Source organism: Mycteria americana, chromosome 6, assembly GCF_035582795.1.
Source record: "Mycteria americana isolate JAX WOST 10 ecotype Jacksonville Zoo and Gardens chromosome 6, USCA_MyAme_1.0, whole genome shotgun sequence".
In the NCBI taxonomy this organism is placed as follows: Eukaryota; Metazoa; Chordata; class Aves; order Ciconiiformes; family Ciconiidae; genus Mycteria; species Mycteria americana.
The window spans coordinates 52,282,759-52,302,856 of NC_134370.1; the positions used below are offsets into that span (position 1 = coordinate 52,282,759).

General features: G+C 39.5%; 1 protein-coding gene across 1 annotated transcript in view; it reads left to right on the forward strand.

Moving 5' to 3' along the window:
• ANXA2 (annexin A2) overlaps positions 1-19,538 on the forward strand; it is a 32,586-nt gene extending 13,048 nt beyond the window's left edge. Inside the window, exons 4-13 of the mRNA XM_075505814.1 lie at positions 5,369-5,463; positions 8,690-8,803; positions 11,798-11,888; positions 13,255-13,334; positions 13,670-13,729; positions 14,415-14,508; positions 15,313-15,408; positions 16,379-16,437; positions 18,078-18,200; positions 19,155-19,538. Of these exons, the coding sequence (XP_075361929.1) occupies positions 5,369-5,463; positions 8,690-8,803; positions 11,798-11,888; positions 13,255-13,334; positions 13,670-13,729; positions 14,415-14,508; positions 15,313-15,408; positions 16,379-16,437; positions 18,078-18,200; positions 19,155-19,214 (872 nt within the window). The 3' untranslated portion in view covers positions 19,215-19,538. The remainder of the gene's footprint in view (positions 1-5,368; positions 5,464-8,689; positions 8,804-11,797; positions 11,889-13,254; positions 13,335-13,669; positions 13,730-14,414; positions 14,509-15,312; positions 15,409-16,378; positions 16,438-18,077; positions 18,201-19,154) is intronic.
• The last annotated feature ends 560 nt before the right edge of the window (positions 19,539-20,098 follow it).

Consider the following 20,098-nt stretch of genomic DNA (forward strand, 5'->3'; position numbering starts at 1 on the left):
ATTTTACTGGCTAAACAACAGCTGTATATTTGTTTTAGGGCAAAGATCTGAGGTAGAGTGTCTGACTATTCTGCTCTATATAATATCTAAATATTCCAGCATTCGTTCACACTCTTCAGATTAATTCCTCAGAGGTTAGCCATCTATTTATCTGTTGTGGGATCTGTGGGAAATACTGTGATGTGTTTATTAGATCTATCTTCAAAAACTATACTGCACAAATATATTGCCCAGCTCTTTGCTGGGCTTTGAGTGGAGTTGCATTAAATGCAGGGGGTTTATATATATCCAACAGCCTAGAAAGGGAGATGTGCGAAAATCGCTCTAGATGATATAAAACCAGTTTGTAGTTAGCAATAGTTCAACCTAGAGTTTGTGTGATGCAAATAACTTGTTACAGTTCCGGCTCGTTCCTTTCGTAATAAATGTCATTGCTATGCTGGTTTCATTTTTATGCTATTTAGTTTTTCAGTAGCAAGTTCATCTAGTGCCTTAGCATGTCCTTTGTAAATGTTGGCTTTTTGCTGTATAGGACAAGAGATTGTTTAATTGCTGTGCACTGCTCCATTGTGCCCTGTGTATAAATTAGCTCAAGTATATGAGCCTAAATAGAAGATACTAACTACTTAGAAGAGTACTAACAGCATATGTTAGGTTTCCTTTCAATTCTTTGTAGGAAAGAAGACTGTTGAAGTGTCTCTCTTCTGTTTCAGAGTTATTCCTTAGCATTGTGACTTTGTGTCTCAAATACTTTGTTAAATAATTTTATTGTCAGACTAGGTTGTGAATAGTTAATTACTTGCAACCTAAACCACAACCTTTTATTGAGGTCTCATAGTATACTTTTTTTAATTCTATGACTGGCAGAATTCGAACAAAAGTTTGTTGTAGGAAAGTGCTTAGAACATACATCTATAATAAATTCATTATATTCAGAAATTGGTAAAACAATGATGAGGTGTAAACTATAACAGGGGTCTTCTGTAAGATTGAATTCACTGTTTATATAGTATATCTAACATGCCCATACCTTTTAACAGAGTTTTTAATGTTATGAAGTGAAAGTTTAGAGGAAATCTTCTGGCATGCTGGTGGGGGAGGATAGTGCCTGAAATCCACCAAACTGCATCAGTCACATATTCAGAATATTAATAGTATCAGTAAAGAAATACCTTGTTGCAACATTGTTTGGGTTTGGTGGAATCTTGCTAAGCAAAATAGCAGAGCTGAAATTACCGTCTTATTTTATCTAAATGTTTCCCTTTGACTCCAGTGAGATCAGGGTTTTATCCAAGGAAAGTAAGACACTGCAGATCATGAGCTCAGTCCTAGGACTGTGTTGGTACCAGATACACAATGGTGTTGAGGTCTCACAAGGGCTCATCATGTACATCTCCCACTAATAATTTGAGGCCAGCTGCAATCCCATTTCATTTATGTAGATTGATGATCTCTGTAGTACCTAGATGCTGTTAGGACAGAAATAGCTTTTGGTAGTCTGTTCATGCTGTCTTTGAAAATGAAGTTTTAGAGAACAGACTTCCAGTAAATGAGCTGAATGAATGTATGCTAGCTCTTGCAAAATGAAAGTATGTTAGCTCTGTTCTCACCTCGTCCTAGAAAGTTAAGTGGCTGTCGATATCGTCCATTTTGTTCAGAATAACGCTGGTGCTGTTGGTTTGGCCCATGGAAATTCAAGTACGCTGTCTTTTAAACCAAAAAATTAAAAACTCTAACTGATCATTTTGATTATGTTAATTTCCTCTTTTTTTGCTGATTGAGCCACAGCACTGTGATCTTACCAATGCAACAGATTGCCTCCTTTAGAATACAAGTTGTTATTAATCAGAGGGGGTGAGTTTAAGATCTACTTCTCCCCACCCCCGCCCCAAATACATTTCCATCTGCAAGGAGTTTTCTTGTTTTAAAAAAAATTGTGAGCCACAATGTCTGATTTTCAATTGCCCACTGATAGAAATGCACTGATAAAATCTGCCCAGCCAGAATAAATTTGGAAATCAACTTTTGTTTCATTACCCTGAAACTTCCAGAGATTTTAGTGAGCAGCAAAGAAAAATGCTGCTCTCCTGCTCCACCCCGCCTCAGCAGATGTGAGTCAGCATCCTGTCGATGCAGCACGATTCCCAAGTGTGAAGTACTTATTTTCCATTAAATGCCAGAGCAATGAGTTAACTTCATACTTCCATCCACAAAGTGTGCAAATAAGAAACTTGGATGTGGTCATCTGTGGGCTTCTAATGTATCACAATTGTGATAAAACTTGAAAATGTTATTTGCCATTTTTGCATGCCAGGAATGGTTTAAATCTAGAATTTATTAAAAGGCTAAGACATTGGCTTATGCTGTGGCCCTGCAACAGCTGAAAGGCCCAATGTCTGTGTGTCTGTCAGTGTGTGGCCGTTTCTAGACTGGGAGAATTTGTTTTCTTTTACAAAATGGGAACACTTTAAAATGTGCAGGATTAGATTACGGCTGAAACGCGCAGTCAGCATGTTTTCAAACCAAAATTTGTAACTAAGACATATGATGCTTTCCAGGGCCTTTTGACTTCTGCAAGCCAAGCTTGTGTGAATAAGAGCACTGATGTAGGTCTGTCTCAGCACGAGCTAAGGACATGAGGCTATCAAGTACAGTATTTCATCATGAAAAATGTGGTGAAGAGGGAGAAAGGAATTTTGAATTTGACTCATCATTTTAGATTCTGTAGCTAGGGGCTAAAAAGGGTCTTTTGCAACATTCACACTTTATATGATTAATTTTGTAATATCTGTTGCAGTCCTTTGTTTCAAGTTGCTGTGAGGTTGCTCTGGGTAATAAGGAAAAGAAATGTAGATGGATTCTGGCAGGGATCCGAGTCCTGCTACTAGCTGCTGATACAGTCCCTACTTTCTGTTTTTTATCAAAAAATCGTCATTTACACTGATGTGTGTGCAAATGTGAAAGAAGCTATTAGTAATACTTGTAGTAAATGGAGAGACCTGAGTCGAAACTCTGGGCTTATTCTGACCTCTAGATTAGAGCCGCCTATTTGCTTCAAAACCTGGCATGCAACTCACCAGAAAAAACAATTAGTTATACATTATCTTTCTGTTGCAGAAGAATATGCACTGTATTAGACGTGCAATATTTAGAAATAGTTTTGCCTCTTCTAAGCTTCATCCAGCCAGTCTGAAAATAGTTCAAAACAAATGGTTACACAGCATAGCTAGAGGTTAGCTTGATATTGGAGCATAACAATGAGAGTTGTTCTAGCTGTCTCCTTTGTCCATCCATTTATAAGCTGTGCTAACTCTTCTGTCTGGAAGACTTTATTGTCTGGACATTACATCCAGCTGTGCTGTCATTCTCCACCTGTGTTTGAATGGCATGTACAGACAGCTTTGGTTAACCAATAATGTACATGAAATACAAACGGACATTTTACCTAGGGGCTGAATTCAGCGATATAGACACAGATGTGCATTGGAGAATTTGGGAAGGGGACTCAAATTCTTTCACTTGTATCTTCTTACAAAGCATTCTGAGAAAAAGATTATAATTGTCCTACAAAAACATAGTTGTGTTTGCTATTTTAAACAGAGTAAGAAGATTAAATTCAAAATGAGATTTTACTTGAGCAAGCTAGTCTGTCCTCACCCAGGCCTTTGGAAATTTCAACCACCTACCATTTCATTAAGTGCACCTGGGCTGACCTTTTCAGTTCTGTTCGGATACATTCAGCGTCAGTGTGCCACGCTGTTTTTCTTGTTTGTTACTCCAACTCCCCCTGCCTGGCTGCTCCTGTGTCTGTTGCTAGCAATTCTTTTGTTTTACCTTGTGGCACGGGGGCTTGCATTTCTAAGCATTTTCCTTTGAGTAATGGAGACTGGCTTCTTGCAAGGGCAGTTTCTGTAAGCTCTCATAGTAAGAGAAAGTATTTAATATGACTTTAATGCTTAGTTAAGGGAATACAAATCCAGCTTGTTTGGCTTTTTTCTCTTGATATGAGTAAACAGAGGGTAGCCATCCTTGCAGAGAGTGCTTTGAGAGACATGGATGTTTGCAGGGTGTGGTAATTGTATGTCCATTGGGTTAGAGCCCTATCACAGAATACAGAGGTAAGTCAGATGCTCCAGGTTCATCTCAAGAAGCTCAAGAGCCTCCAGTTCAACCAGGCTCTGGGATATCTTTTGAGTTGCCAAGACCAAGCTGCAGATGAGAATGGTGATCAGAGGAAGAACTGTGCCAGTCCAAAGAATGCAAGGTCAGGAGAATCCAGTTTGACAGCAGCAAGTGAAGTGGGGAAAACAAGAGGGAATCTGAAGTGCAAGTTAGTAGCAGTAGGCAGGAGCAAGTGGAAAAGTCACAAGATGCTGCCTGCATTGGAAAGAACATAGATTAGCAAGTAGCTGTATTTAGGAAAGAACATCTGGAAATCCTGCTTCCTGTACAACATAAAAGCTTTTTCTCTGTATGCATTGACCTGCATTGATGACCCCTACAGGATCTAAAGCTGTGGTGTGCATTAGGTTCTATTGACATCCAGAGTATCTAACCCTAGATGCATGCTTTGGCTTTTAACTTCTAATAAATCTTAATGATCTCCTTGCATTCAGCCTGCAGTTGCATTTAAGTGCGTGGATTTGGAAAACTTCACTTAAAACTATACCTTTACTGATACATAGTTCACTTATTTAAAAGATAGGTTGGGAGTTTGAGCATCCAAGTCCTCTAGGCTTGCTAGTTAAAACTCAGCATGGATCTTCGAGTGATGATTTAAAAAAAAAGTAGCACATACGTAGTTCTTCCAGTGCCAAAAAACCCTTCTGTCTTCTGAGCCTCTGAGCTGCTGAGAGAATGAAATGTACGGTTTTGTTTTCCCATTTTTATGTTTGGAGTGATAGTTAAGTGACTATGGGTTAAATAGAAAATATAACTGCTTTATTAAGAAGTCTTAATTGAAAACACTACTGAAATGACAGGGCAAGCTTTAGTAAGTACAAGTTCATGTCAGTTTTAAAGCCTGTGTTCTTGAGCAACTTTTTACAGACTACTGAGTGACTTGAACACAAGTAGACAGACACACAAGTGAAGCAGAAAACAGAAGTAGCAAAGCTGGTCACAAACTACACTTTGTTGAGGTGTATACATGCCTGTGTACACAAAGATCTGCATCACATCAAAAATTTGGGCTGTAATTGGTTGCCCTTTCTCCAAGGCCAGGACGTGACATATACTAACTAATGAGAGCTGTTTAGCTCTGCTCCAGACAGCACATATGCTATGTTTTGAGTGTTGGAGAACATATTAGTACAAAGAGAACAGTAACAAGAAAGCTTCTTTAACTCTTTGTCTTATGTCTTTGTAGGTGTGGATGAAGTCACCATCATCAACATCCTGACAAACCGCAGCAATGAACAGAGGCAGGATATTGCTTTTGCCTATCAGAGGAGAACCAAAAAGGTAGCAAAATATGAAGAAATACCAAGTATTGAATATTTTTCTTGTTAGTTAGATTTTTCAGGGCTTGCATGTTTCACAGTTAACTGGGTGTAAACTGGAGATAAGTATTATTTGGTTTATCTTTTCAGTGAAATTAAAGATGTGTCTACTTTGTCCATGTGTCACAGTTTAGGACTGGTGGGACTTCCAAATTTGTTGAGTACGCACAACTGGGACTGAAATATGTTTGAGACGGTGGTTTCCTAGCACCTCCAGAAATCACGGTGGGTGGCATATCAGCCAGCCAGCCACAGGATTCCCTGGTGAAATATGCTAAATGATAGTGAAAAGTCATTGACTTTTCACTGATCCAATGCCTCAGTTTGAAGGAAAAGGTGAAAGGGAGATGCTTTAGGGGATTCATTTTTATTTCGGTTTGGTTTTGGGTTTTTTTGTTAAAGACAACTCAGCATAAGGGAAGTATTCTGTTTCTGTTCACAGAGCTAGCTTAAATGAGAAAAGACTGCAGTCAGTTGTGCTACAAATGTTGCAGATGTGGAACGAAGTGATACAATGAGTTGGACAATCACTAGATATTATACTGTCAGAAATACCTTAGGTACTGCTCTGTTGAATCTGTAAAATGTGTGCAGAATTCTGCATAATGAGTCTTGCTATCTGGAAGGCAAGAGCTGTTCTCTTGATTTCTTGACTTTTGAGGTTTTGAGAATCTTGCCATAATTGAAGTTTTATGCCCACGAAAAAGAGGAAACTTGTATAGAGTTAGGATTATGATGAATGAATCTCTTTCAGGTTTGCCAGACCCGAAATGGTAGTCTTCCAGTAGCAGCCCAGAATGCTCATCTGATACCAAATGTAAATCTAGAGTTAAATTTTGAAAATTCACCAACTTTTATGCATGGCTGATACAGGCACATGCAGAAGCACTCACAAGTTGGATGCATGCATGTGTGCACACGTCTGCACCCTGGCGGTCACGGCCCGTGGGCACTGGGAGAATCGTGCATATAAGTGGACCCTAGTAGTGAAATGTGTCACTTAAAGCTTTGTTAAATGTCTTGCGTGACCACAAAAATGCACAGTCAAGAAAATCTGCAACTTTTTTCTTCTGTTTCTCTCTCACCTTTTTTCCTTGCTGTGACCCAAGAGCAAACTGAATTTATCAAGTTTAACAAGTGCCAAAGAATAAAACAGTCTCTAGAAACAATGGAAATTTACAGTAGAAACCACTGAGTGAAATAAACAAGTGAATGGCAAGAGAGGAGGAGGTGGGATATGAAAAGACATGTAGGTGTATCTTCCTAGGGACTGTATCTCATGATTTTCTTTGGCAATGGGTTGTGCAGATTTCTTTGGCAATGTGTTGTGTTGTACTAGGCTACTTGTTTTGTGCATTGCAGGATTTCTCAAGAGATCATTATAATTTTAAAAAGTCGCAGATCTACCTCTATTTTCATTCCTTTGAGTTGAGCTGTGTTTAATGGAAACTATTGGTAATCTTGAGGAATGGTGTTTGATCTATGCAATCTTTCCCCATCACCAGCATTAATGGAGCTACCAGTGAATACTGGGGGTTCTGCATGTGTGTCTTCCAGTGTGTCTTCCTATGTGTCTGGTCAGTCCTAACTGCTGCCAACAATCTCTGACTTTGAAGTGAACTACTGATATCCAGGTGCTCATTTGGAACACTTAGCAAAACCTTTTCTCCTTGCTATTTATTAATTAGTGATATCTGTCAGTTATCTGCTTCCCTCTTCTCTCTTAGAGCGCTCCTAGCCACGGCAAAGAGTGGCGGAGTGGAGACCCTGCTTTCCTGGCAGGGGGAGAAGACCTTAGTTCTCCAGAAGCCTGCTAATATGAGGGCAGGTGCTTGGTTCAGTTTGAGGTGTTTTGTTGCAGTTATTTTGGTAAATCCTACCGTAGTGGTTTGTATTTCCTTCAACCTTCACGCCAAAGTGCAAAGATTGCAAAAACTTCACTCAGCTAATTGAAATTCATGGCATTGTCCTAAAATTTATCATAGAGACATGCGGTACCTTTGCTGTTTCAGCTGATGTCTGAAGAACCCGTTTTCACACAAATAAATCATGGAACATTGTATCCAAAACTGAGTTAGTGTACTAAAATGTTTTTTAGACTAAAGCAGCTAGATGCCCAAAACCCCCATTCACTCTCTTGGTCAATCCATGCAGTAAGTGCATACAGCGTTAGCATATATTAGTGGCCTGGATTAAATGGAAGACTCTGGAAACAAATTAAGTGTCTTGGCTCTTTATGTCTCTGGTACAAACTTCTCTGCAATTTTGCTGAGGTCACTTTCTCTACCCCCTTTTCTCCTGCCCCTCAAGCTCACACATTGTTAGTGTAGAAACCAGCAATTGAAATGCAGCAATTCCCTTCTGAATGCTACAGACTTAACTTCGGTTTAGGGAATACGTTAATCTGTGTGAACCTCAGACTTGATCCCAGGGATTTCAACTTTGTAACTACGCTACAATGAAGCTGATAAATTAGCATTATTCAAGTTGCATCTGAAGCCCATAAAAGAGGACATGCCTCTGACTTTATTTGCTACAGATTTGCATGCATCCTGTGAAGTGAGCATACCTGACTGTTTCTTTCTCTAGGATTGACTGACAATTAACAATAGAGACTTTGGCTACACTCTTCTGATAGTTTCCTTGAAGACAGGGATAATTTTCTGTGCTCAGGGATGATTTTTTCTCTTCGGCTAGCTGTTTGGGAACTGGGCCTGTACAGTGGAATAACTGTGCAGTCAAATTTCCGATGCCTCAGCTAGTAAGGGCTGGGATAACAGGAAGAACACAAATAATACAGTGCTACTGGGAAAACTATGGGAGTATGATGGGGAAGCGCTGACCGCAGGGAGTCAAACTCAGATCCGTCTGTGCTTATTAGCTCCAACAAAGTGTCAGTGCTGCAAGACTGGAGTGGAGCTGTTCAGATGTGTCTGCACTGTGCTTCCCAGCACTTTGTCAGCCACCAGTGGATTTCTTCTTAATTTCAAAGGATGAGAAAAAATTCCTTTGCCCTAATTTCTTTCTTAGGCTTTCACAAAAGAAAAGCTCTTTATGTTCTGTTTCCTTGTCAGTTGTGTAAGAAACGCTGTTGCAGGCTTGGAGACTTAAAGCACTACAGGCTAAATTCTCTGGAGATCAGAAGTGAGCTTTAATTTTTTTCTTCCACCATCCCTCCTTTTTTACAGGAACTTTCTGCAGCGCTCAAGTCTGCTCTGTCAGGTCATTTGGAGGCAGTGATCTTGGGCTTGCTGAAGACACCAGCACAGTATGATGCCTCTGAATTGAAAGCTGCCATGAAGGTAAATGAGTTTTGAAATTTAACTATTTTAGTCTGATGTTGCTGTCTCAAGAATGAGTATGAACTTCATATCCAAGGCTACAGTTTTCAAACATGTCCACTGATTATTACTTTTTTACTACTACAGTTTAAGTATCCAGCTGCAAGGCATCCAAAATGAGAGAAATTCTGGAACCATGTGATTTTTAAACGGTTAATTAAATCCTCTCTTTAAGGAAAAAAATAATTTTCATCAGGTCAGGAATAACTGATAGGCTGCTCTGCCTGGTTGCTGCTTTGCTGACTGCTCTTAAAAACAATATACAGGTTCATAATACAAAAAACCATTAAGAGAGCAGTTGTTAGCTGGAGCCATTAAATCCTCTGCTAGCATTTATAGGCTTAAACAGTAGTTTCCAGTTACTGGGTCATATCACTGATCTTGAAAGAACATCCTGTACTAGACCTGCGTCTGTGTAGAACACAAGGAGGAGGAAGATGGGGCATCGAAAGCAGTCTTTGGAGAAATGGTGCAACAGTGAGTCACTGTGTTCAGTCCCCTACAATCACAGGCAAGCATGGAATAGATTAGAATAGCTAGTTTAGAAATACCCACTCTGTAGGCCACAGAAACAAGACTTTGAGAGGTGCTCATGCCAGTTCATTCACCTTTCTAAGCAAGCTAAGGTTTGGGAATTTGTATTTGTAATCATCACTTAAATTCTGAATGTTCTTGATCAGGTTTAATTTTAAAAAAATAATTAAAAAACAAGTATTAAAATGTCTGCTAAAATTCAGAACAAGACAAAAAAAATTTATAATTTCTCCATTCCATGAAAAAGGAGTTAAAAAGCAAACAAAACCACCCCTTCCACCCCCCACCCTCCCCCCCCCAAAAAACCCTCAAACCCCCAAACCCAAAAAACCAACCCAGTATGGAGATGGAAACTCTTTAATTATGGGCCAAATCCCTTCTTTGAGTAATCAGGTGCTGCCCTCTTCTGGTTTAAGTAGATGCTATCCATAATTTACTGTGGATCAGGTTAGTTTGGGTTTGGTTTTTTTGTTGGGTTTGGTTTTTTTTTTTTAATGTCTTACATCTGATATGTTATATTTAGGATGACCGTATACTTAGATAGCATTTATGCTGTATTTACAGCCCAAAGACCAAGCCATTACCTCAGAGTAGCCACAAATGAAGAATATTCTGTTCTCTCCATAGGTCAGCTATTCCCAGCTCCCAAGCGCCTAGTCTAATGTTCTGAATTTGCCTGAGCTTAAGTTTGATTTCATACATAGGGCATAATAAGCTATGACATGGGAATCCAAGTTGGGTAAAGGAAAGTTATCATTGAGGAGTTAATTATTTTTCTGGTACACATTCTTACGAAATACTTAAAAAATATTTAGAAAATCTTGAATTTTGTTAGCCTTCATTTCTTCCCCAGATACCTATTAGAACTACTCTGTGGAAAGCTTTCCTAATTCTCTTAGCTGTGAGCCATTTTTATAAAATTGCTTGGTTTTAGTCCTTGCTTTCTTTTTTCCTTCAATAGAGACACTTTTTCCAAGAGGGTAGTTTTCCACATAATTACTTCCATTTTCCACATGTGAAAGACTGCAGCATGAGAAGTTTTCCCAAGATGTTACCCAGCAGACTCGTCCTGGAGTCCTGTGGAAACCATGCCCATTTTTGCCACGTACAAAATGACGTTGTTATAGATGGGCTTAAACAGCATCCTAACAGAGGAGGCATAAGAGTTTTTTCTGTCTGCTGGTGATGCTGGCAGATGAGGGTAATGAGATTAGCATGAACATGTTCATTGGTAGGTAAGAAACAAAACAGAATGAAAAACTCACCAGTGGAGTCTATTTTTTAAAAAGTTTATCTTCAAAATATTGACGTATCTGGCTGCCAGATGGCTTTACCAACTAGCAACACAGACATCCTTAGTCACTTCAGAGAGAAGCACCTTTAGCTCATCCAAGTTAGTCTTCTGTTCTGAGCCTGTCCTTCAGAGTCTCCTGTCTTTCTCCAGGAGCAAGAATATTGCAGTGGTGTTAGCAATTTTTAATTTTTTTTTTTTAATTTGGCTGTTTATATAAAAAAACTGAACAAGGTTTAGAGCACATTGATCAAGTCACATTATTCTGGAGTATCTGAGTTACTATAGCGTTTAATTGATAGCTCATTCGTTTTGATGTGGTTCGTATTTTTGTTATAGTACTAATACCTATATTACTTTTTAAACAGTAGTAATGCAGCTTAGTTCAAAGTACTGATTCTTCATTGGCCTTGATCACAAAAGTGGCTTTTAAATATTATGTAAGACCTCTCAATTCATTCAGTTTGTTCAAAAATATATAAAATCTGAATATTTGGTTTATTATACTAAATAAATTTTTATTTCTTAATATAGCTAATAGTAACATTGTTTCATCTGTATTTGTGCATTGTGAAGTACGTGGAAAATATGGACAATTCAAGAGGGGCTATTTATTGCTAGAAATTCAGAACATGCTTAAATCTTTGCTGACTTGAAGATAAGGCCAAGGCTAATGATGGTGTCATCCTTGCCTTTGCATTTATAGTGGAGAAGTTGTATGGCGGGAGGTGGGGAAGAAAAGCAGGGAAGAACAAGTTGATTGCTGCCCATTTGCATGCTAAGAATCGGATTTTCTTCCTGTGCTCTCAGTGGACAGAAAACAATCACACATGGGCTGTGATAAGTTGATCTCATCCAGTTATGCTGGTGGGGAGGCCACTGAGGGTTGCAGACACTCACAGCAAATGCACGTTGCCCAGAGATAATATCTACAGGATCTCAGAGCTATTGGAGTAGTATTTGGCAACTAAAAATGTTCCATCTGGGGTTTCTCAGGCACAGTTAGCAAAAAATATCCCTGAATGGTGTGAAACTGTTAGAGTGGGAGAAAGGAGATGTCTGTAAAATATTTTTAAACCATTCAAGCATGCCTGCTCATTTCACCTAACTGAATCATATATGTGTTGCAGGGTCTGGGAACCGATGAAGACACACTCATTGAAATCATCTGCTCACGAACAAATCAGGAGCTTAGTGAAATTAACAGAGTCTACAGGGAAAGTAAGTTACTTTGAAAGTTTCAATGTACTACGTTTTTACACTGTTACTTCAATAAGTTCCCTTCAGTGTGAATTTGATTATTAGAGTCGTTTACACAACATCTGCTTTGATTGTCTGACAGTTGGACATAAGATACTATTTTGTACTGGTGTCCTGGATATTTGTGTGTGTTTATATAGTTTCATCTTGTTGATTGGTAGCAAACAAATTGGAGAACATTTACTACTCATGTAAGTTGTGTCTAAATGAGGTTTTTTGTAAGCTACATGCAATCTGTGCATAGTGACAGAATTAAAGATGCTAGATTTATGGATTCTAGGATCAATTATGTAATAAGTAGGTGAATCTGAAATCTACTGAAGCATGCTTATAAGTTTATTTGTTAGACCTGCCAGAAAAGACATGAAAGAAAACTTCATAAAAGCATATATTCTGTTTTTCAACTTTTCTAAAGCACGTTATCTGATTGAAGCTATAATTCTTAGTTGATTATAAGTAGATATAAGAGTGATCTAAGATCCATCCTCAATAAATATTACTTTTCCTTTAATATTCCTTATATTTTTATATTGGCCATTCTGGTTGGGTTTATCACAATTCAGTAGTGCAGCTGTCCAATGCTTGTTTGTTTCCCTGAGCTTCAGAGTTGAGCTTCGCCACAAATAGACTGAAATGTAGAAAATTGCCATGTGCTAATGCTTAATAGTTGTCAAGCAATTCAGGTAAGGTGCTGGCTAAGTCAAAAAGGACAAGCAAAACCAATGTAGTCTTAATGGCCAGTATAAAAAAAAAATTATATGTGTCAGCAAAGAGAATGTTGCTGCTGTAGATTAGGTTGCTGCTGAAAAGAAGAGAGGATGTGATTTTGTAGCAATATAGAGTATGACCACTTAGAAAGCAATGAAAATGTTTAGACCCCAGGCCAGAATTGCACACAGCATTCCTTTGATTTATCATAACAGCTTTTGTCTGTTGCATTAAACTTGTAATTGCAGTTGTCCAGTCGTAAATCCACGAGTGGAGAAGGCCTAAATGCTATGTTTATCAAACAAGCAAACATTCATTGGTAGCTAAGAACGACCTAACAGGATATTGAGCTTAAAACAATATTCCTTTCCTTTTAATAGTCTCAGGTTTTCCTGTTATCTTTCCATGACAGACTTTGATTGTATGGGAACTCTCATGACTAGCTGGTAGCAATGTTGGTTTTGTTGTATGCAAGCATGCATTTGTTTTCATTCTCTTCCACATGTGATTTAGATTGTAGCTGTTTGTGTGCATAAAACACAGTAATTAGCAGCTGTTCTTCTTGTAAAGGAGTATTTGTAGGACACCATTTACTTGAAAAGAATTTTTTGTTTTCTAGTGTACAAGACAGAACTGGAAAAGGACATTATATCAGACACATCTGGTGACTTCCGCAAGTTAATGGTTGCCCTGGCCAAGGTAGGTCTGGTCATATTTTTCCACTTTTCCTAATGTGCCTGCCCTTTGGTAACTGACTGATGGCTGCCAGTAAAACAATTGGATTTCTGATTAACTTCTAAATTTCCTTGTATTTTCACTGTCTTTTGGGGGAAAAAAAATATTCAAATGTTGAAGGGCAAAGTATTTTGACAGAAATGCAGCATTCATAGCAGCAGCTTCATAATGGGGACAGAGCATACTGTTACTCATTTAGCAAATTCAGATTTAAAAAATCAAAGAGAAAAGAATATGCATATAGCAAACTGCTTACTGTCTATTAAACCTCTTCTAAATACTGCTGTTCTTGTTTGAAGGGCAAAAGGTGTGAAGATACCTCTGTGATTGATTATGAGCTGATTGACCAAGATGCTAGGGTAAGTGCTGGTAATGACCATTAAATGTCTTAAGTTGATCAAGCTTTTGGGGATATTGAAAGTACAGATACTATGGGAGCGAGAAGCATTTATGAAAGTAGGTGTGTATATTTTCAGATTGTCTTGCACAGTCACATTTGCATGCTGTCAAGCTATCTGCCACTTGCAATCCTGATACCTTCAGTTATCAGTTTTCACGGGCTACTTACCCACTAGTACCTATACAGAAGCTCTCTGGTATTTCCTTTGGGCATACTGAGAAAGAGAGCCTTTAACAAAAGGAAACACACACATTGCGAAGACTGGTTGCAACCAAGTAATTGTGTAAGATTGCGAGAAGCATCATTGAACTTAGCGGCTACTAATGCTTGCTTATTACCTCTGTATCTGTCTTATTACATCTGTATCTGTTGAGCAGTTCTGCTGAGGTAAACAGAGCTAAATACAGAGTAAAACCTGTAGACAGGAATAAATACAAAGTAATTAGTCTTAGTTTCAGATAAGATCTGTGGATCTTGTCCTGGTGGTCTGCCCAACCATGTGTCCTTTTGTGTTTCTCCCTGTGTGTCTCTCACTGACACAGTTCCAGTAGTGCTTGTTTTCCAGTAAGGAAATTGTATAAATTTGCAATGGCTTCTTGTGTAACTGCTGATTTTCATTATTTTGCTTTTCAATCTAACCCCAGGAGCTCTATGATGCTGGCGTGAAGAGAAAGGGAACTGATGTCCCCAAGTGGATCAACATTATGACTGAAAGAAGTGTCCCCCACCTGCAGAAAGGTAGTATTCAAGAGACAGATTTATTTTTTTTCCTGTAAGAGAAAACTATACTGAAGTGGTAACTATTTTGTCCCAGATATAGTTGAAATGAGTGTGAAAAGCACTCATAAAACATAGGAGATCTCATAAATCTTAATTCATGTCCAAGCTGTTAATTTTTTTCAAAAAATGTCATTATTTCTGTGGATGTGTTAATCTCACAGTTTGAACGTGTGTAGAGCTCTCTTTTACGCAGGTGTAACTGCTCAATTATATGTCACATACACTGAGATCAAAAACGTTACAAATCTGGAAAACATGGCTGCAGGAGACCTTGAGAAGTCCTTTAGCTTTTCCCTCTGTCCTAGGGTAGCTTAGCTATATCATGTGTTTAAATCTGACAGTGAAGGCTCTCAAAAGCAACTCTGATATTGCTGTAAAAAGCACATGGGAAAGCCATTTGAAGACTTTTATTTTCAGGTACTACATCACTGTTGTTTCAAAAATACTAGTACAGGATTAAGATGGTATTTTACCAGATTATGGAGGAGGTGTTCAAGGAAAACGGTTGGACTCGATGATCTTAAAGGTCTTTTCCAACCTATACGATTCTGTGATTCTGTGAAAACAAAAAGGCCATAGCATGGGAACTTTACTATAAGCTGACAAACTTAGGCTGCACTTAAGATAAAGTTCTCAGAAGGACTTGGATAGATTTTTTTAATCATACATCTCTGTATTGCTGTCTCGGTTTTTGATTTGGGTGGTTACTTTTACCAGTTCATGGTCTGGTTTTGATTTCACCTGTTTTCTTTCTTGTGATAGTGTTTGACAGGTACAAGAGCTACAGCCCATATGATATGTTGGAGAGCATCAAGAAGGAGGTTAAGGGAGATCTGGAGAATGCCTTCCTTAATCTTGGTGAGTTACCCTGAAGTAAAGACTATCTTTAGATAGGATCTTTTCAGTGCTCTTGCAGTGTATCGTGATAAGGATAGCACCCAGCTTCCTCTGTGTTGCTGGATGAGAAATAAAGTGGTCATGCTGGCCTTATTGGATCCACTAGTGTATTTTAGGATATTACAGGTCTTGAGAAGTAGCATATTTTTGCCCTCTGCAAAATATAAACCTTGCTTTCCAGCTGAAAATAAAAATGCATGTGTTTTGTGATCTGTTGTTAGTTCCACTTTTGTTTGATACAGAGGCTTAATGTTTGTTTCCCCAAACAAACAAAAAGGTTAGAATTGTAGCTTGAACACATTAAGTATTCAGTATAGACATAGGCTGGAGAGAGAAAAGTGTGTGTGTGTGAGAGGAAAAGATGGGCAGTGGAGGATGCTAGAGGCTAATAAAAGAGCTGATTTGGCACCAAATTCTCTGAAATGGGGAGGCAGGGTGTAAGGCTGGTAACTGTGGCATGAGATGAAGATGACAAGGATGTCGCCAAGTTTAAGAGGAAATTCTTTAAGAGGAAAATCCATTTCAGACTAAGGGTGAACTGAGAGCTCTGTAATGCAAATGGAGAATAAACAGAGCTCAGCCTTGAAAGGGAGACCTCTCCATTTGGATTAGCATACAACGAGTGTTTTCAGAAAAGAGGTTGCTTATAGAAGTGGAAGAATGATTTGTGTGTGTGGAGGAGGGCTAGCATTCTGAAATGATACTAGTGATGGAGGGAAATACTTTCTCAGATTGTAAGCATTTGTGGTTCAATCACAAGCTTAGCCAAACAACTTCTAAGTAACAACTCAGGTAAAAATAATTTCTCTATGTCCCCTGTTGGAGAAACTTTTGGTGAAAACTTATGTCTTTTAAAAATGGCTCCAAGATTCTGTGTTCTGCTATTCCATGTATGGGCAGAATGTTTAACTATTCTTATCTCTCTCTTCAGTCCAGTGCATTCAGAACAAGCAGCTGTATTTTGCGGACAGACTGTATGATTCCATGAAGGTGGGGAAGACTGTTCTTTCTTTCTACTCATTTTTTTCTTGCCATTGTTTCATCAAATTTTTATTCCTTAGGCACTTTTATTCATATGATGTGTGACTGGCATGTGAATAAATTAACAATGACTTAGTGTTGTTCAAAAGCATTCTTTAACAGTAACAAGCCTAGACCATCTATTCAGATGCATCTGGTATAGGGAAATATAGGGAAGGGTCTCATAAGGGGCTCTGTGTTGGGGCCAGTTCTGTTTAATATCTTTATCAATGATCTGGACGAAGGGATCGAGTGCACTCTCAGCAAGTTTGCAGATGACACCAAGTTACGTGGGAGTGTTGATCTGCTTGAGGGGAGGAAGGCTCTGCAGAGGGACCTGGACAGGCTGGATCGATGGGCCGAGGTCAATTGTATGAGGTTTAACAAGGCTAAGTGCAAGGTCCTGCCCTTGGGCCACAGCAACCCCATGCAACGCTACAGGCTTGGGGAAGAGTGGCTGGAAAGCTGCCTGGCAGAGAAGGACCTGGGGGTGTTGGTTGACAGCCGCCTGAATATGAGCCAGCAGTGTGCCCAGGTGGCCAAGAAAGCCAATGGCATCCTGGCTTGTATCAAAAATAGCATGGCCAGCAGGACTAGGGAAGTGATCGTGCCCCTGTACTCGGCACTGGTGAGGCCGCACCTCAAATACTGTGTTCAGTTTTGGGCCTCCCACTACAAGAGGGACATGGAGGTGCTGGAGCGTGTCCAGAGAAGGGCAACGAAGCTGGTGAAGGGTCTGGAGCACAAGTCTTATAAGGAGCGGCTGAGGGAACTGGGGTTGCTTAGCCTGGAGAAAAGGAGGCTGAGGGGAGACCTTATTGCTCTCTACAACTACCTGAAAGGAGGTTGTAGAGAGGTGGGGGTCGGTCTCTTCTCCCAGGTAAAAAGTGATAGGACGAGAGGAAATGGCCTCAAGTTGCACCAGGGGAGGTTTAGATTGGACATTAGGAAATTTTTCTTCCCTGAAAGGGTTATCAAGCATTGGAACAGGCTGCCTGGGGAAGTGGTTGAGTCACCATCCCTGGAAGTATTTAAAAGACTTTTGGATGAGGTGCTTAGGGACATGGTATAGTGGTGGTCTTGGTAGTGTTAGGTTTATGGTTGGACTCGATGATCTTAAAGGTCTTTTCCAACCTATACGATTCTGTGATTCTGTGATAATAATGATCTATATTAGATCAGTTGATTATAATTAGCAAAGTTGGACACCTCTTTAGCAGGTAACCAAGAGCTGATAGCAGGAAAAGCTCTTTATTGAAGTGCCAAAATGAGACACTAAATTTGCCTCAAAACATTTTCTCAAGAAAAGGTATGAAAGAGAACGCCTGGTGACAGGCATTAGGCAATACCAGGAAGACCTGGTGAACCAGAACTGCTGCTTACAGTCTAAGTAGCTAGATTTGTGACTGGAAGTTGGTCAAACGCTGCTGATGAGAAAGGTATGTTCATGGTCAAATTCCTGGATCATGATAATGACCTTAGTTAGAAGATTTAATTCATTGTATCTTCTGTTGCTACATCTCAGTTGCCTGTAGTTTGCTGTCTTACCACCAAGAGTGGCCTCTTAAGCATTTCAGCTATTACAGTTCTAAATGTGTATCTGCTTGTAGGGCAAGGGAACCCGTGACAAGGTTCTGATCAGGATTATGGTCTCCCGCTGCGAGGTTGACATGCTGAAAATTAAGAGTGAATTCAAGAGGAAATATGGAAAATCTCTCTATTATTTCATCCAGGTAAGTTTTTCAACTTTCTTTTTATATCAATTGTACAGACCTTTGCAGCAGTCTTCAGTGGATTAATCATACCATTAGAATTCATGGGAGGTGTTTTAGAGGCTGCAGTGAGAATAATATGATGTTATCCATACTGAAAAGCCCACCTTTAACTTTACAGTCTAAAGCTGGTACAACTCCTGGTAGCCACTTGACAGTATATGTAGGCTTTGTGCGATCAGCTGATGTGTTATGAAGGAAAATTCTGTTCACCTGTCCCTATCCTCAGACCAAAAGAAAAGAAAAAACATAATTGCTTTGTGATTGCTGAATGAAAGAAGAGCATCTAAACTGCTGCTCCCTTTCATTTCAGTGCCCAAGGAAGGCTTTTCAGCTAGAGTAGGATAGTAGCTAAAGGTAGGCTTTTTAGCTAGAGTGATTTTTGTCTATTTCTGTGATTGAGCAGGAGCTATAGGTGCTAGGTTTTATTTAACTGGGGGCATAGGTAAAGAGCTTGTGCATCTGTTTAAAAACGAGTCTTTTACTCACAACAGCATATGATACATTCTTCCTTGTGTAGATGAAGTTGAGTCAAAATCTTAAGCCAGAGTCTTTTCCTGAAGATGTCATTTTTAGATTATAAGCAAATTTTCCAAATAGTGAACTTGACATATGATTTTGGCAGTGATCGGTGAGAAGGAATAGAATAGAGTCCTTCAGCTTTCCTTTGTTGTGTTACTCTTTTTCATACCAAAATTTCTCTCCCTTCTTGGCCTTGCATTTGTATTGCAAGAATGATAAATAATTTCAATTCACACATAAGTAAAACTCAGTCTAGATAGTCTCCTCCACCTGACAAGGCTTTAACTGTGAAACATAGTCTGTCCCACAGGTTTAGAATATAATGCATATGCTGTCATATTTTGTGACTGTTTCCTCATATGTAACTTGTATTTTCCTTCCCTTGCTTTACAGCAAGACACAAAAGGAGATTACCAGAGGGCGCTGCTGAACCTGTGTGGTGGAGAGGACTGAAAACTGTGATGGAAGAAACCCAAATCCAGACATGCCTTTTTTGCTCTTCGTTTTACTGTAATCCTGGAAAACATTGACTTGCCTAGCTAACCTTGACTTGCCTTTATATCTGCAAGACCACTCATATAGTGTGCTTTCTGGTGCTGCGTGCACTTCTCTCAGCAGCAGTGCTCTGCTTGGCTCTACCAAAGGTCCTAACAGCGTATAGCCAGAGAAACTAACCTTCCAAAGATAAACGAGGTTAGAAGTGCTTGTGAAAGACTTTGCCTCTCTGTGCGATGTTTCTAATAAAACGTAAATAAAACTGAAGTTTTACTTTAAGAAGATGGGTCTCTTTCACACCTTTAATTTGAAAACTGTGTGCGCAATTGATACGTGTTTAGCCTTTGCCGTCCATTTTCTGTGTTGGTTTTTTCCTCCCAGGGGTTCGCTACTTGTGGCTGAAACCTTATCTTCCTCCCTCAAAGCCCTTCTCCTGTTTAATGATTCAATTTCTCAGCAGAAGCAAAACCATTCTCTTTATTATTTTTCCTTCCCCCGCCCCCCAAATAAGTGACACTATAAAACCTAAGCCCCACCTTTCTGTGCCTGTGTGCAAGGGGCAAACACTTCTGAATCCCTCTTAAACATTTGAAACAGCCTGTCTAACGTAAGTGTTTCCTTCAGAAGACCCCGCGCTAGGGCATGCTGCGTAGATGGGTCAGACCAGGCCGGGAAGCAAGGAGGAACGAAGTGGGTGCTGCTTATTTTAATGAGGGGGGAATTTCCCGCCTTGCTTCTTCCCGCACTCCCCACTCCCCTGAGAGCAGGTGTGGGGGCGGAGGTTATCTTTCGGTTATCTTTGCCCCCTGCAAAGGGGCGAAGCAGGGGCCAGAGGCAGGGCG